General features: G+C 33.5%; 1 protein-coding gene across 3 annotated transcripts; it reads left to right on the plus strand.

Moving 5' to 3' along the window:
• The first annotated feature begins 1,868 nt into the window (after positions 1-1,868).
• Positions 1,869-14,216, plus strand: LOC130722847 (endoribonuclease Dicer homolog 2-like). Of its 3 annotated transcripts, none has more exons than XM_057573697.1 (23): positions 1,869-1,961; positions 2,482-2,589; positions 2,693-2,870; positions 2,999-3,112; positions 3,426-3,560; positions 4,505-4,589; positions 4,720-4,784; positions 5,357-5,494; positions 5,750-5,878; positions 5,966-6,086; positions 6,183-6,282; positions 7,233-7,428; positions 7,510-7,670; positions 7,824-8,042; positions 8,163-8,377; positions 8,485-8,756; positions 8,854-9,251; positions 9,371-9,474; positions 10,207-10,397; positions 10,753-10,962; positions 11,926-12,339; positions 12,584-12,868; positions 13,687-14,216. In XM_057573697.1, exons 2-23 carry the CDS (start codon positions 2,519-2,521, stop codon positions 14,026-14,028), a joined length of 4,143 nt encoding a protein of 1,380 aa, XP_057429680.1. In that variant the 5' UTR covers positions 1,869-1,961; positions 2,482-2,518; the 3' UTR covers positions 14,029-14,216. The 3 variants fall into 3 exon arrangements, with proteins under 3 accessions (XP_057429680.1, XP_057429679.1, XP_057429681.1); XM_057573696.1 differs by having other exon boundaries at positions 2,487-2,589; XM_057573698.1 differs by having other exon boundaries at positions 2,487-2,589; positions 11,932-12,339.
• The last annotated feature ends 722 nt before the right edge of the window (positions 14,217-14,938 follow it).

Here is a 14,938-nt window from a genome sequence, read left to right on the forward strand (position 1 = left end):
AATGAGAAAGAGATGGTGGGATTAGGGTTTTTTTGTTGTAAATTGGAGCAGTTATTTTTTAAAATATTTGGGATATAAATGTATTTTTGCACTTAAGGGGATGATGTGGATAGTAAATAGGGATGGTCTAAATAATCTTGGCCTTAAATTTTAAATTTGAATGTACCATATCAATAGGATATTTTATTGTTAGTCAGTTAGTCCTCTTAGAGTTAGTAGGTTTGTTAGAGGTTTGTTACTTTTAAATCTGATCAGATCACTGTTGTGTATGTATACACAAATACACAATATACTCTTTGTAATTCTCAAGTTTTTAGAAATACAAATCAGAAGTGGTGAATGGGGTGCCGGAATCCAAATCAGAAGCCCACAAATGGAGGTGGAATTCATTCAGAGTCCAGACTCTAGAGAGGTAAATTAAAAACTGCATATTCATTCATTCATTATGCTAAACTCTTCCTTTAATTTCTTGATTTATGATAATGACAATTTTGATCTCATATATATTCTGTGCTTGTTAGTTGAATCATGAATGATCCTATTATATTTCTATATTTTTGTTTACATGATATTGGTATCATGTGTGCAATGAATGCGGTGCTACTGCAACACCTTTACCACCAGCTTTCTGGAAGCTTCATGGTTCTTGTTTCCTTTTAGGAGAAGCTTCACTGTGTTTTTGTTCTAGGGACTGAAGGTTGGGCCTCTGGGCCTAGTTAATTTAGAATAAGATTAGGCTTGACAAAAATAAATAACATGATAGGTTGGTTTTTCTTTTTGAAAAATAGGGTTAGTTTAATTTTGACAAAAAAATGTTTTGGTTAATTAATTAAAAAAAATCAAGAATTTGAAGGAATTAGATATAGAAATGGCAAATTTTTTATTTTAATCAATTAATTTTTTTTCAAAAATAGACTTTTTTGTTGTTGTTTTGGTTATATAGGAAAGTAGAAAATAAAAAGAAATCAATAAATTAATACTGAATATTTTTAATCATCATTTATAATTATTTTAATTTGTTCAATAGAAGAAATTTAAGTACTACTAATTTGTTGAATAATTGTGGAAAATCAATCAATTAATACTAATAATTTTAATTGACTGACAAAATTTAAATGATGATCTATATTCTAATTGTCTGTAACAAAAAAAAGAAAACCAAAAAGAAAATTCTAATTGTCTATTTATATAAGTAATTGTGTTTTTTGAAACCTATTTATAATAGTAATTAAAGTTAATGCTGCGTGATTTCATGAAAAAAAAGTTGATTTACCTTCATGAAATTCAAGCTACTAGTAAGGAAAATGATGTATGGTCGTCTAATGTCACGTTGTTTTTACTATCTCCATCATGTTCAGTCGTGCCTGTTTTCTCGTGCTAGTAAATAGATATTAACCACATTTAATAGGTATACTAATATTTAGTCTTAAAATAAGTGATTGTATTATATATATATATATATTTTTATAAAGTGATTGTATTATATTTGTACTTTTTATTTTTTGGTCAATAGTTTTATTTTTTGGTCAATACTTGACTTGATAGTTGCACTTTTTTAGTCATCTAGATGTCACACACTTTAATTACTTTTTCTTTATTTATTAGTTTTCATTTCAACAATTTTATTCTGGCCCAATTTTTTTAGGTAAAAAAAAAAACTTTTGTACTTATGTTATGTTTGGAACACGGATATTAGTATTTACTTTAAGCTAAAAAGTTAAACATAATTCTCCCACTTTAGACTGAAAAAAAGTACTTTGAATTTCATGTTTAATTTGCATCCAAACACACTTAATTATTATGTCACGGAATCTTTTGAAACCGCTATATACTCTACTCTCTCTGACATTCTATTGTACATGAAGCAGTGTCGTGCAGTGCAACCAGAGTCATCGCTTCGCTCGCACCCAGAAGAGGAAAAAGAGAAAGACATAAACTTTTGAAGACGACTCGGCACAAAGGTGAAACAGCATTCAAATTCAATTTCAAATTCTATCAAAAAAATTCACTATAAGCAAATAGTACATGTACTTTTCAATTTTGATTCCTTGTTCTGCTTCTGGTTATGGTTTGTCTATGCAGAAAACGTTGTAGATTAGCAGCATTGTATCCATTAATGGAAGAAAAATAAAGGGTTTGTGTGAATTTGAATGTTAAGAGATAATCTTAATGCAAAAACACATGTTGAATGGTGATTGGTGAACATGCCTGATGATGATGATGTTATAGGCTTTATAGCTTTCCCTCCTGAGCACACACCCCCTTTGAACAAAGGACATAGAGTGTTTCACCAATAATGGAATAGTAGTGAGTGAGTGATGAATGATGTGATAAAGGGGTGTGAGAAAATAATGACACTCATCAATTAGGCACATTCATCAAATTTTCACAAAACCTTTTTCTTTTTTCTGCTGCTGTTTGTTTATCTCTTCAATTACAAGATTAGAGATCACTTTTGTGTGATATTTGCCTTGAATTTAGTGTAGATATACCAATATATCAAAGAATTAGAGAAACTATGGTGGAAGAAGCGCTTCCGATGGAATTGGATAACCAGGTCGTTCCCGATGCTCTTCCATTTGCTAGAAGGTGAGTATTATGTTCTAGTCTTGACTGTTGAGTAGTGCATGCATTTTGGTTGTGTTGCTGGAGTTGATGTTGGGGTTGAAATTTTTTTTCCCTTTTTCTGTAGCTATCAGATTGAAGCGTTGGATAAAGCAATCCGGGAAAATACCATTGTGTTTTTGGATACTGGTTCGGGCAAGACTTTGATAGCTATCATGCTTCTTCGCAGCTATGCATATAGACTGCGAAAGCCTTCTACTTCCGTTGCAGTGTTCTTGGTTCCCACAGTTGTGTTGGTTAGCCAAGTATGTCACTTTCTCTTATGCCTTTGCAAATTTGAAAATGCATTTTTTGATTGGTATGGGCTGATTGAGGAATTTTGTTCTTTCACCCTGCTCCTTTTCCTTCTTGTCATTGGCTCGAAAAACTTTAGCAAGCTAAAGCCTTGGAAGCTCACACCGACTTAAAAGTGGGAATGTATTATGGAGATATGGGAGTTGATTTCTGGGATGCTGCTACGTGGAAACAGCAAATCGAGAAACAAGAGGTGAGGGATTTTGTATTTCTATCAGAACTAAAAGATAGTCTCTGAGTTGTTTTCTAATTTTGGCACTTTCCTCGTTATTTGCAATGTGTACTGAGCTAAAGCTTCTTGTCTACTGATATGGTTCATGGCTGCAAATTTTATATTTAAATTAAATGGAAAAGAAGACGGCCACTTTCTGTCTTCTAATATTTGGTTGACCTGAATATTACATGCACCAGTTGTTATTTTAGTATGATGATGCTTCTCACATGTATCTTTGTATGCTGCATAGATAATTGGTAATTACTGTCAGTAATGCTTTTGAATCTTATAGGTGCTTGTCATGACGCCTCAAATATTACTTGATTGCTTGAGGCATAGCTTTATTAAGCTACAAATGATCAAGGTTTTGATACTTGATGAATGCCACCATACAAAGGGCAGGCACCCCTATTCACGCATAATGACAGTACGTGTTATCCCCTCTTCATAGTTTTTATTTAACTGGTTTCTGTCTTTGCATTTCTTACTAATTCTTACTGTGCTAGTATATTTTGGTTAGGATGTGATCTTCATTAAAATGTTGCAACTTCCCATCTAAGTTTTTGGTTCTTTATTTTTCTTTTGGTAATACAAGGTCCAAAGACCTGTTAGAGGGGCAAAGTGGGAATTAAACCTTCTACCATCAGGCTAGTGTAAATACTGGATGTGGTTCAATGTGAGCCGTAGCTCATTGGCAACTTCAAAATATTTTGCATCTTCTATGCCTTGCATATCAATAACAACAAAAGACTGGCCAGCTATTAGATTTGTAATAAGCAGCTCTTATGATAAGTTTGTTAAAGTCATGTCTGCAGTATGCTATTATCTCCTCAGATCAACTAATGAATTGGACTTTTAGGTCCATTCATACACTTGACGGAAAAATGATATCATATAAATGGCAGTCAACATATGGTGCAATAATTGGTCTGGACTCTAAATAGTTGCATTTTCATCAACTTATGGTGACAAAAATTGGTGTGGACTCTAAACTATTACATTTTTAAAAAATTTGAAATTGGTGTGGACTCTAAACTATTAGATTTTTAATTTTTTTTTTTGAAAAAGGACTTGATGTTGACCATAAGGTGTAGTACAGTGGTTGATCCGATGCATGCCGTTCAAAAATTTTCTGTACCATTGACCATATTGCTTTTATGAATGAGGTTATAATTATAACGGGTGATATTGTTCTGCAGTCACGTTTTTCAGTTTATTTTTTGTTTGGAAGAGTTGTTTGCTTTCGTTTGAAAGCAATTACAATCAAGTATTGTAAGCTGCTATCACCTTATTATGCATCATCTCCATGATGAGGTTGTAGTTTGGGCTGTCCAAGTTGTCATTATCTTTGCATGATTTGATTACATGCAGGAGTTTTATCATCACCAATTACAATCTGGTATATCTGACCTCCCTCGAATTTTTGGGATGACTGCATCTCCAGTTAAGTCGAAAGGTATACAATCCTAGAGAAAGTTCCTACTTTTCTCTTTGCATTGCTAGTTTTTTCCTACTTTATTTTTTGCTATGATAATTATTCTCTGATGTTGAATTTTATTTTTCTTCTCTGTTATTTTTTAATACAGCTGGAAATTCTGAGTTGACCATGTCAAAATATATTCGGGATTTAATGACTCTAATGCACTCAAAGGTTGTTTTTTTACATTTTCTCTCTTTCCGTACATTTTTTCTTTCTTTCTTCTTTCTATGCATGTTATTGTGTTCCGGGGCAATATGTTATCCCCTTATCTTATTGTTACCATTGTACAAACATTGGTGCATTAAATTCTACCAAAATTAGATACATTACAGAGATTATTGAATATTGATAGGGCCTACCTACTGTTAGTGATGCTATTCTTCCAAGTTATAGGTTTTATGTCTAGACGTATGCAAAATGGAACTAATGTTATATTAGCTTATTTGTTATTTTTTTTTGATACTTTTCAATTATTTGTAACAGTTATTTCCTTTTGCTTTTATGGAAGAATTACAAGTTATTTTCATAGTTTTGTAGGGAGCAGTTTTTACTGCTTAAGACTCTTGTTAATGTAACCTAGAGGTATTGAAACACACACCTATGCTAAGAAGTTGTTATTTGACAATGCAGTTACAAAATTTATTCTTCTGACAAGTACTCTTTTCTTTTGAAGTACAATTCCATGTTATTGTTTGATCTTTTCATGTGCTGTTTGTTTGCTTGACATTTTATTTTAATTGAAGGTTTATACATGTACAAGTGAAGCTGTTATCAGGGAGTTCATGCCAATCTCAACCCCAAAATTCAAGTTTTATGAGGCAAATGCACTTGGAATTGTGTTTGAAGAATTAGCAATTAAACTCAAGAAGTTAAAAGAGCAGGTATGTACATTTAAGCTAATAATTTTCAATGTACTGAAACGATTAAGAAAACCTGAAATTCCCCATGTATTTAAAGTGTAAATGTGAGTACACCTATGTGTCATTCATTTTACTAAGTGACATTATGTGTTTGAATCAATGAACGGTTTCTTGTATTTATTTATTTGTTTTATGTTTGTTGCTACTTTACATGCTGTGCATTTATTACCAGAACATAGCTGATTGTTACCTTAAAGTGGATATTTTGTTCCTCAGCATGAACTATTCCTTAGAAGTACAGATTTCACAAAATCAGCTACCGAGTATGCAGAAAAAAGAATAACAAAGTTCTTTTGTTCTTTGATGTATTGCTTGGAGGATCTTGGTGTTTGGCTGGCTTTCAAGGTTCTTTTCCTTCTCTTGCAGTGACTTTATGACTCTAATGTATCTTCATGGTTGCATCATTGACATCAATTGTTTTTTACGTGACAGGCTGCAGAGTCCTTATCTTCCAATGAAACTGGACCTCTTTCATGTGGTAACTCTGCAAATAAAACTGTTAAAATGTTTTGTTTGGCTACTGTTCAGGAACTGAAAACGTACTTACTATCTGGTAATGATTTTTCAATGAGTGAGGAAATCAGTGAAATCAAATAGAATTTTTTTGCTTGCATTCTTGAATTAATTTTAGAAAATGTTTTATTATCAGGTCCTCAGCGATCTATTAGTGACAATATGAAACATGATGTGGAAACGGGGCTGTTAACCTCCAAAGTTTTCTGTCTTATTGACACTCTACTTGAGTACAGGTTTTCCTCATGCCTTGGTTTCTATCCAAAAATTCTAATGCAGTTTTTGAAATTATGCATGTGGGTTACTTTTGTGGATAGGTCTGGCCTCTAGGCTTTCCTTCTATATGCTTAAATTGAACTAGAACCAACAGCACAAGATGCTTTAGTGTTATTGTCTCTCAATAGGACCGTCCACGTCACAAGTATCTGTCAAATGTTGATCCTTTGATATTTGAATTGAACCATCCTCTAAATTAGTTGGAGCACAATAGCTACTACTTCTATTACTGTCTCTAGTCTCCAGGCATTCCATCATGCGTGACACAGCTGCAATCCATGAATTAGCTTCTTGCCTAACACATTTGTGGATCAAACATAGAGGTGTTACGAGGGTTCCATCTCTCTCCCCCCTCTGGTGCTCTCGGAAGCTGACTCTTCGTATCTTGTTGACGCAACATTGCCGGCATTGGAAGACAAACTAGATAGCATCATTACAATTACATGTAACCATGAGTTGGCATTGGCCTAAACTTTACATGTTATAAGAGCGACAACTTTTACTGATCTAATTATAAAAAAATTGAACTATAAAGACTTCAATAAAAGGTTTCAAATAACCTCAATTTTTAAAATGTTGATTTGAATTTGCAAAGCTGGTACAACTTGAAGGCGTGACTAGAATTTTGCTAGATATATCTGGTCTAATTTCTAGAACCTGACTTTATAAGCTTCAGGTAGGGACATGTGTTGAACATCCCTACCTTTTATTGGTTTTATTCACATAGATCTTGCATTGTGACCTAATATGTGAAACTCCAATTTTTTTTTTCATACATATTGGACAGAAATTGTTTTAACTAGTTGATCAACAATTTATCTGTTTTTATTTTATGTAGTTATCTTTTCATCTCATCCTGATATTTACTAAATCTATTATGATGGATCTACCATATATGCTACACTTACAGGGATTTGACTGACCTGAGATGCATAGTTTTTGTGGAAAGGGTCATTACAGCCATTGTCCTTCCGACTTTGTTAAATGCCGTGCTTCCAAAATACAATAGCTGGAAGACCAAGTTCGTTGCAGGAAATAATTGTGGATTGCAAAGTCAATCCAAGAAAGTGCATGATGGAATTGTGGACGATTTTCGTAAGGGATTGGTATGTTGCTTTCTTAGATAATATGTTGAATTTTAATAACCAGACACTATTTCTTATCAAGGGGAATATTTTAATATTCAGGTCAACATCATTGTTGCAACATCAATTCTTGAAGAGGGTATAGATGTTAAAAGTTGCAATTTGGTTATTAGATTCGACCCATGTCACAATGTGTGCAGTTTCATACAATCCCGTGGCCGTGCAAGAATGCCCCATTCAGATTACATATTAATGGTTAAGAGGTTAAATTTCTTTTTGTTACTACTCAGTGTTGTGATTTCTATTAGAAATGTGCTAATTAGCCTGCTGCACAAAGAATTATGATATCAAATCTATATGGTTTTCTAGTTGAAGTAAAGTTTCCGCACACAACTTATTTTGTTCTGAAATAACAGTGGGGATTCAGTTACATGTTCAAGACTTGAGAAATACCTTTCTAGTGGGGATATTATGAGGAAGGAATCCTTGCGTCACTCTTCACTTCCATGTGATCCTTTAGAAAGTGATCTATTCCATGAGGAAACTTATCGTGTTGAAAGCACTGGAGCCATTGTCAATCTTATTTCTAGCATTGGTTTATTACACTTGTATTGCTCACGGCTCCCTGCAGATGGGTTAGTTCGCTGCAGCCCTTATGACATGACAATTTTTCTTTACTTCAATGAATCTAAGATATGCTTTCTTTTGTATATCCTGTTCTTCATCATTTATACCATCTACATGTAAAATCTCAGGTACTTTAAACCGACTCCAAGGTGGGACAAAGATACTGGAACATTGTATCTTCCTAAGAGCTGCCCTCTACCGGCTATTTCTGTACAAGGTGACCGAAAGATGTTAAAGAATATTGCATGCCTTGAAGCATGCAAACAACTTCATAAGATCGGAGCTTTAACAGATAAGCTTGTTCCTGATATTGTTGTTGAAGAACAAGAGGTGGAGGAATTTGGTAACGTCATATCTTCTATTCATTTCCTCATTATTAGCACTTAAAAATGAAAATCTGTTTATCCATAAATTCCTTTGAACGCCTTCAACTTCAAACTGTTCTTACAGGGAGTGAACCTTATGATGAGAAACAACCAAGTTATGTACCACGGGAATTAGTGAATCAGGTCTTGAAACACGGTGAAACAACCTACCATTGTTATTTGATAGAGTTAAAACAAAATTTTAGCTATGATATCACTGTTCAAAACATCTATCTTGCAACGAGAGTTGAGCTCAATCGAGAAATTGCAAGCATGCAATTTGATATGGGTTTTGACAAAGGTTCCTTGTCAGTAAGCTTCATACACAAAGGAGCCATTCATCTTTCCCCAGATATGGTATTTCTCTATTACTCCTTTTGTTGTATCTGGCGTATTTGCAGGTGTAGGGAAAAATCATTGAAGTGATTGTTTGCATGTTTGTTTTATGTTACAGGTATCTTTATGTAAAAGATTCCAGGTTACTATCCTTAGAATTCTTCTCGATCATAATATGGATAGGTTGCAAACTGCTTTAGAAAAGTGTTGTTTGGAAGATGGTCTTGAGATTGATTATCTTCTGCTTCCAAGTATGGTTAATGAGCAAGGACCAACTATTGATTGGCTTACTGTTAATTCGGTAAATTCATCTAAGATTGGATGTCAGGATCACACACCCAATATACAAACCAAAGATGGTCTAGTTTGCCGTTGCATAATACAAAATTCTTTGGTTTGTACTCCTCATAATGGTTATATTTATATCACCACTGGTATGATGAATTTGGATGGAACCTCTCCTCTAAAACTTAAGAGTGGTGAAGTAATTACGTACAAGAACTACTTTAAAAAGAAGTAAGTAATTATTTGCGGTTGATGTTTATTCTCAGGTTAATTTATCTACCCAGATGCATTATTTTTTGTCAGTTTAATTTATCTACTTGTATTCTTATTAATCCTTTTCTAAATTGCAGTCATGGCACACAATTGTATTTTGAACATCAACGGCTACTTAAGGCAAAACGCATTTTTCAAGTTAAAAATTACTGTCATGGACCCAAACAAGAGAAGGATAGAGGTTTGATCTTTTATTTTTCTGTTTGTTTCTTCTCTTCCTTAATCTTTTCTTGTGAGATTGGACCAATTATACAATCCTTTGTTGTCTGTAAATACATGGAAGATATTGTTTCTTTTGTTAAATCTAACAGAGGTGGTATGGGTGAATAGTAGGTGGTTGATCATGCCTGAATCTTAAAATTAGGGTTGGCTATGTGGCCATTATTAATATTAATTCGAATTTACTTAATGTATTCCTTCCATTGCTAGCCCTATGATATATAATTGAGCGGAAGTCAGGTTAACTGATTTTTGGGACAGGAAATATTATAGTGGCCTCTGTCCTCCTTGTATGAGGCACATAATTTTCAGCTTTCTCAAATGTTACCTCTGTACTGGCTTGCTTGTTCCCAAGTATTAATTTTAGTCTTACTAAGAATATGTTTTCTATTAGTGGTGACAGTTATGAATAACTAGAATTTAATTTGCAGTATCATGGTGTCTAAATATATAGCAGTGCCATATATATCAGTCCAAAGTTGGTTGTTCCCAAGTGCTATTTACAGCCTTATTAAGTTGGTTGTTAATTTAGTTAGCAGTGTTATGATGCTTAATTTTTTCATTTTAATATCATAGCTGTATTATATAATATATACGAAAAAAAAGTTGCTGCTGTATTTAGGGTTGTCTGTTTCCCAGCACAACCAATATGTAATCCAATCTGAATCCTAATGTTTATGTTTTTCATTTTCAGAAGCAAGCAAGACATTTGTTGAATTGCCTCCTGAACTATGCTGTGTAATCATGTCACCAATATCAGACATTACCATTTATTCCTTCTCATTTATCCCTTCCATCATGCATAGACTTGAGTCTTTGCTTGTTGCTGTCAACCTAAAGATGCATATGGGTAGTCGCTGGTTGAATGAAATTCACGCACTCAAGGTTGGATACTATTGAATTCGTACACATTGCTCATCATTATAATCTAAATTTTATATTTTCAAGTTCTTCTTTTTCCCAAAATAGACAATTTTATAATTTTTTGTTGATTATCCTTACGAACCAAAAAGTTGCAGAAAAATGATATTTTACTGTATTTTTTTCTTATAATGAATGTAAAAAATTCCTTCTCTCCGTCTACCCTCTACTGTCTGAACCAGTATCTAAATGTGCATTCCTTTGTAACTTTCAACGTCCAGTCTCAGTATTATCTGAATGTGTGTTCCTTTTTTCTTTTATCACTTGTCCAACATATTAAAGACATTTAAACTTATGGTATCTGCATTTTGCATTGTAGGTCCTGGAAGCAATTACCACGAAAAGATGTAAGGAGACCTTCCATTACGAGTCTCTAGAGACTCTTGGAGATTCTTTTTTAAAATATGCTGTCACACAACATCTTTTTCAGGCATATCAAAATCACCATGAAGGTCTCCTTACTCTGAAGAGGGTCAAGATCATTTCTAATGCTGCCCTCTGTAAGTTAGGGTGCAGCTGTGGACTTCCGGTATCCTCTCTCTTTGATATATTATTATTACATTTTCTATGCTCTATGATGTCTAATGGTGCTGCCTTTACCCTATTTTAATCCATATATCTGTTATCATTCTAGTCCTTTAAAAATAAATTTTATCAATTAAATCCTTATAGTTTAAATACCCAATTTTTAAGTCCTTCCACTCATTCAATATTGTCAGTTACGGATAGGTGGAATGACCAAATATTTCAACCTTCCAAAGTTTAAGGAATTAATTGACAATTTTTATTTTTGAAGGAATAAATTGATAATTGATGCCTCTAATAAGGACTAAAATGGGGTTTTAGTCTTTTTCATCTTGAGAGTCAAAATATCATAGAATATTTATTTGTATTTTGGTTTATAAGTTTATTTCTTTACATGTATAGGTGATTTCATGCTGCAGTATAATTACTGATAAAATGACAAATAATAAGCGATTCAATGTTTCAATTAGAAGTCTGTAAGAGGCTAAAACTTTGAATCAATTGCCTAATTGCAACTATTTTGGTGATTATCAAGTTTTATATTTTATTTGCTCTCTGATTGAGATTAAATTTTATGCACTGACAATGTAAAAAGTTTTACACAATTATTCAATCACAACCTTCCATTTTCTATTTTAAATATTATTAAATTCAAAATTAATTATGAGCTAGCAAAATGGAGGGATGTGATTGAATGACTGTGTAAAACTTATTCACACTGTCAGTGCATAGAAATTAATCTCCTCTGATTTGAGATGATCAAATTGTAAAATTTACATTCTTTACCATGAGTAATGTGCTCTCTGAACTATAATGCTTATGCCATGAGGATTACATTATCTGATTAGCTTTTATTAGATCCATTCTCAGTTGAGTTGCTGAGATTTAGGTTTCTGCATTGCCATCTTGAAACTGTACTTTGCTGAAAATGTATTAATTTATCTTGTTGGGGTGCTGTTCTTTCAAGTTGCAGGGCTTCATACGAAATGAGCCTTTTGATCCTAATACTTGGATTGTTCCTGGTGATAAATCTGGAGGTTTGAAATTAAAAGAGTTGGTTTCCGATGGGACTAAAGTTTATTTTAGTGGAATGAGAAATTTAAAACGGAAGATTATTGCTGATGTTGTTGAGGCACTTATTGGTGCCTTCCTTATCAGCGGTGGTGAAAATGCTGCCCTGTTGTTTATGGATTGGGTTGGTATTAAAGTTTGTTTTGATATCATACCCTATGAGAGGCACTTTAGCACCTGTGTGGAGAAGCTAGTGCACATCAGCCTGCTAGAATCCAAATTAAAATACTCATTCCGTGATAGTTCTCTTTTGGTAGAAGCTCTAACACATGGTTCATACATGTTGCCGGAGGTGCCTACATGTTATCAGGTACTTGTTGTTATTATCTATCATGTGGAAACTGGGAATTAGCTTGTATCTTTGATAGGAACAACTTTTCTCAACAACATATTTACTAGCATATCATTTTTCGAGTCTTGATGGAATCATGGAACTCATTAAACAACAATTGTTCACATTCTTCTTGATCAATTAAATTTGTCTTCCACATTTTCTTGTCGCTTGTGTTTCTCTTTTATCTCATATTTTAAAGGACACACTCCTTGCCATGCAGCGACTAGAGTTTCTTGGAGACTCAATATTGGATTATCTCATTACTGTGCATATGTATGAGAAATATCCTGGAATGTCACCCGGGCAGTTGACTGACATGAGGGCAGCATCTGTAAATAACGACTGTTATGCATGGTCAGCCATTAAGGCTGGCTTGCATAAACACATACTCCATGTGTCACAGGATCTACATAAGCATATCACGGAGGCTCTCGAGAATTTTTACAGGTTGTCGTCATCATCAACTTTTGGATGGGACATAGACATGGAGACACCATTCCCTAAGGTTAGTTGTAAAAATTTGGTGTAGTTCTTTTGGTTGGATTTGACTCGAGCCACTTTATAGGGTTAAGTAGTTAGTTAGGGTCATTGGTTCAAAAATAGTGGTTGAAATTTATCCTTCATACTTTTTTATAAAGTGCATATGTATGATCACAATCTCAACTATTGATTTTCAAATCGATGACTATAATTACTTACTTTGCCTTCTAAAGGAATTCCCTCACTTTGGATGAGCCAAGTTCCATTTGGTCATTGTAGTAGAAGGCTTGAAATAATGCTAATCTATATATTTACTGGTAGTTGTAGAGTTTGAACAGGGAAATTAAGTTTTTTTATAGTGAGTTTGTCTATAAAGTGTACAAGAGTGCATTATCCACCCTTAAATTTAATGGATTAAGATCATTATGTATTTTAAATTAAATCGAGGGTGGACATGTCCTTACATCTGCATTGCTAATTTATAGTTTGAGCAATTCTTCTAGCATGAAAGTTTTATTAGAAAGCTGTTATGAATGCCTAAAACCAACCTTGGTTGGAGAGAAAAGGGAAAACAAAGTTGAATATTGTATGGGTAACTGACAAATGCATCAAAGTCATTGTATTCTATTCGTAAGTTGTTTCATGAAAATACATTTAAACTTCTTGGCATTTTTCTTTTATGTTTACAACAGCATTATTCTGGTTTTGAGTTCTTCTCTTGCAATCTTTTAAGTTTGTGAGTACACTAGGTGGCGTGCACCATTTCTAGAAATAATAACTTATTTCCTTGTTAGTACCTTCTCTATGTAACTGCTGAGATTGTTCCTATTCTTTGTCTGATAGGTACTTGGCGACATTATAGAGTCTCTGGCTGGAGCAATTCTTGTTGATTCAGGATACAATAAGGAGGCTGTGTGGAAAAGTATTAGACCTCTTTTGGAACCCCTTGTGACACCTGAAACATTCAAGCTCCATCCTGTCGCAGAGTTGCATATACTATGCCAGAGAAGAAATTATACTATGAATAAAAAATTGTACCGTGAAGATGGCGGTGATCTTAATTGTATAATAAAAGTAGAAACTGATGATGGGGTCATTCACCAGCACAAGTACAGGGGTCCTGCTGATAGAAAAACAGCCCAGAAGCTAGTCTCCAAGGAAATTTTGAAGAGCTTGAAGCAGTAAACATACCTCAAGACTCAAGTGATGTTTACATGCCTTGTATGCGTATATTCTTTGAGCAATTGTAACTGGGCTTATAGTTATAGATAATAAATAACTAGACTGTAAAATATTTGTAAAGAAAATGAAGATGTAATGATTTTATACATATGGAAATCGTAAGAAGAACTAAATTTGTTTAATTTTGTTTATAGAGGGCTTGATTAGCTATAAAAAATAAAGGGACCAAAATCACACATCATTTAAAGTAAGGGACTGAAAATATAATTAAGCCAAAATAAAATTAAAACGATGGTTCACAAGTGTTAACCTTGAGACTTGAGAGGAACATTTATATATAGGTGAAGCATGGTGCATTTTCAGATGCTGTAAGCTATGACGTTTTACTAAACATTATTGTTTGAAGTTTGAATGTTTCTAACCAAATAGGATTGAATGAACTCTACGAATTTACGAAGAAAACTAAGAAAGCTCAGGTTTTATTGAATATAATCAATATATGCTGTTTTTTTTTCTTTTCTTTCAATGTATTTTTGACCTCTTATCCATGTTGCGCTCTGGCATTGGACTATAAGAAAATCTCACGTTTATGAACCACCACAAGTATAATTTTATAATAAAATATGTTTGACCGTAACGAACTAAAATAAGACAAATGTTTTTAAAATGTGTTTGACTATAAATATATACTTTTCAATTAAATTTTAGTTTCAATTTGTTTCACAAAAGAGCTTTTGAAATGTATTGTGACTATCGAGCTACCACTCATGATAGTCCAATTTAAGGTATCTCTATCGGCGGTTTTAGTAAGTATGAAATCTAGTATAAAAAGAAAAGAAGTGTACTATGCGTGGAATGGAGGGATGCTCAATTCTCGAATTAAGTGCTCGTGAGTAACCCGCATATAGGGATG

This window comes from Lotus japonicus, chromosome 6 (assembly GCF_012489685.1).
Source record: "Lotus japonicus ecotype B-129 chromosome 6, LjGifu_v1.2".
NCBI classification, from domain to species: domain Eukaryota; kingdom Viridiplantae; phylum Streptophyta; class Magnoliopsida; order Fabales; family Fabaceae; genus Lotus; species Lotus japonicus.

What these genes read in the sequence shown, in the direction of transcription:
- LOC130722847 (XM_057573697.1), top strand. Translation starts at nt 2,519, where the DNA reads ATGGTGGAAGAAGCGCTTCCGATGGAATTGGATAACCAGGTCGTTCCC. An exon ending in GCTCTTCCATTTGCTAGAAG is followed by an intron (nt 2,590 to 2,692) that starts GTGAGTATTATG and finishes CTTTTTCTGTAG; the next exon opens with CTATCAGATTGAAGCGTTGG. An exon ending in ATGAAATTCACGCACTCAAG is followed by an intron (nt 10,398 to 10,752) that starts GTTGGATACTAT and finishes TTTGCATTGTAG; the next exon opens with GTCCTGGAAGCAATTACCAC.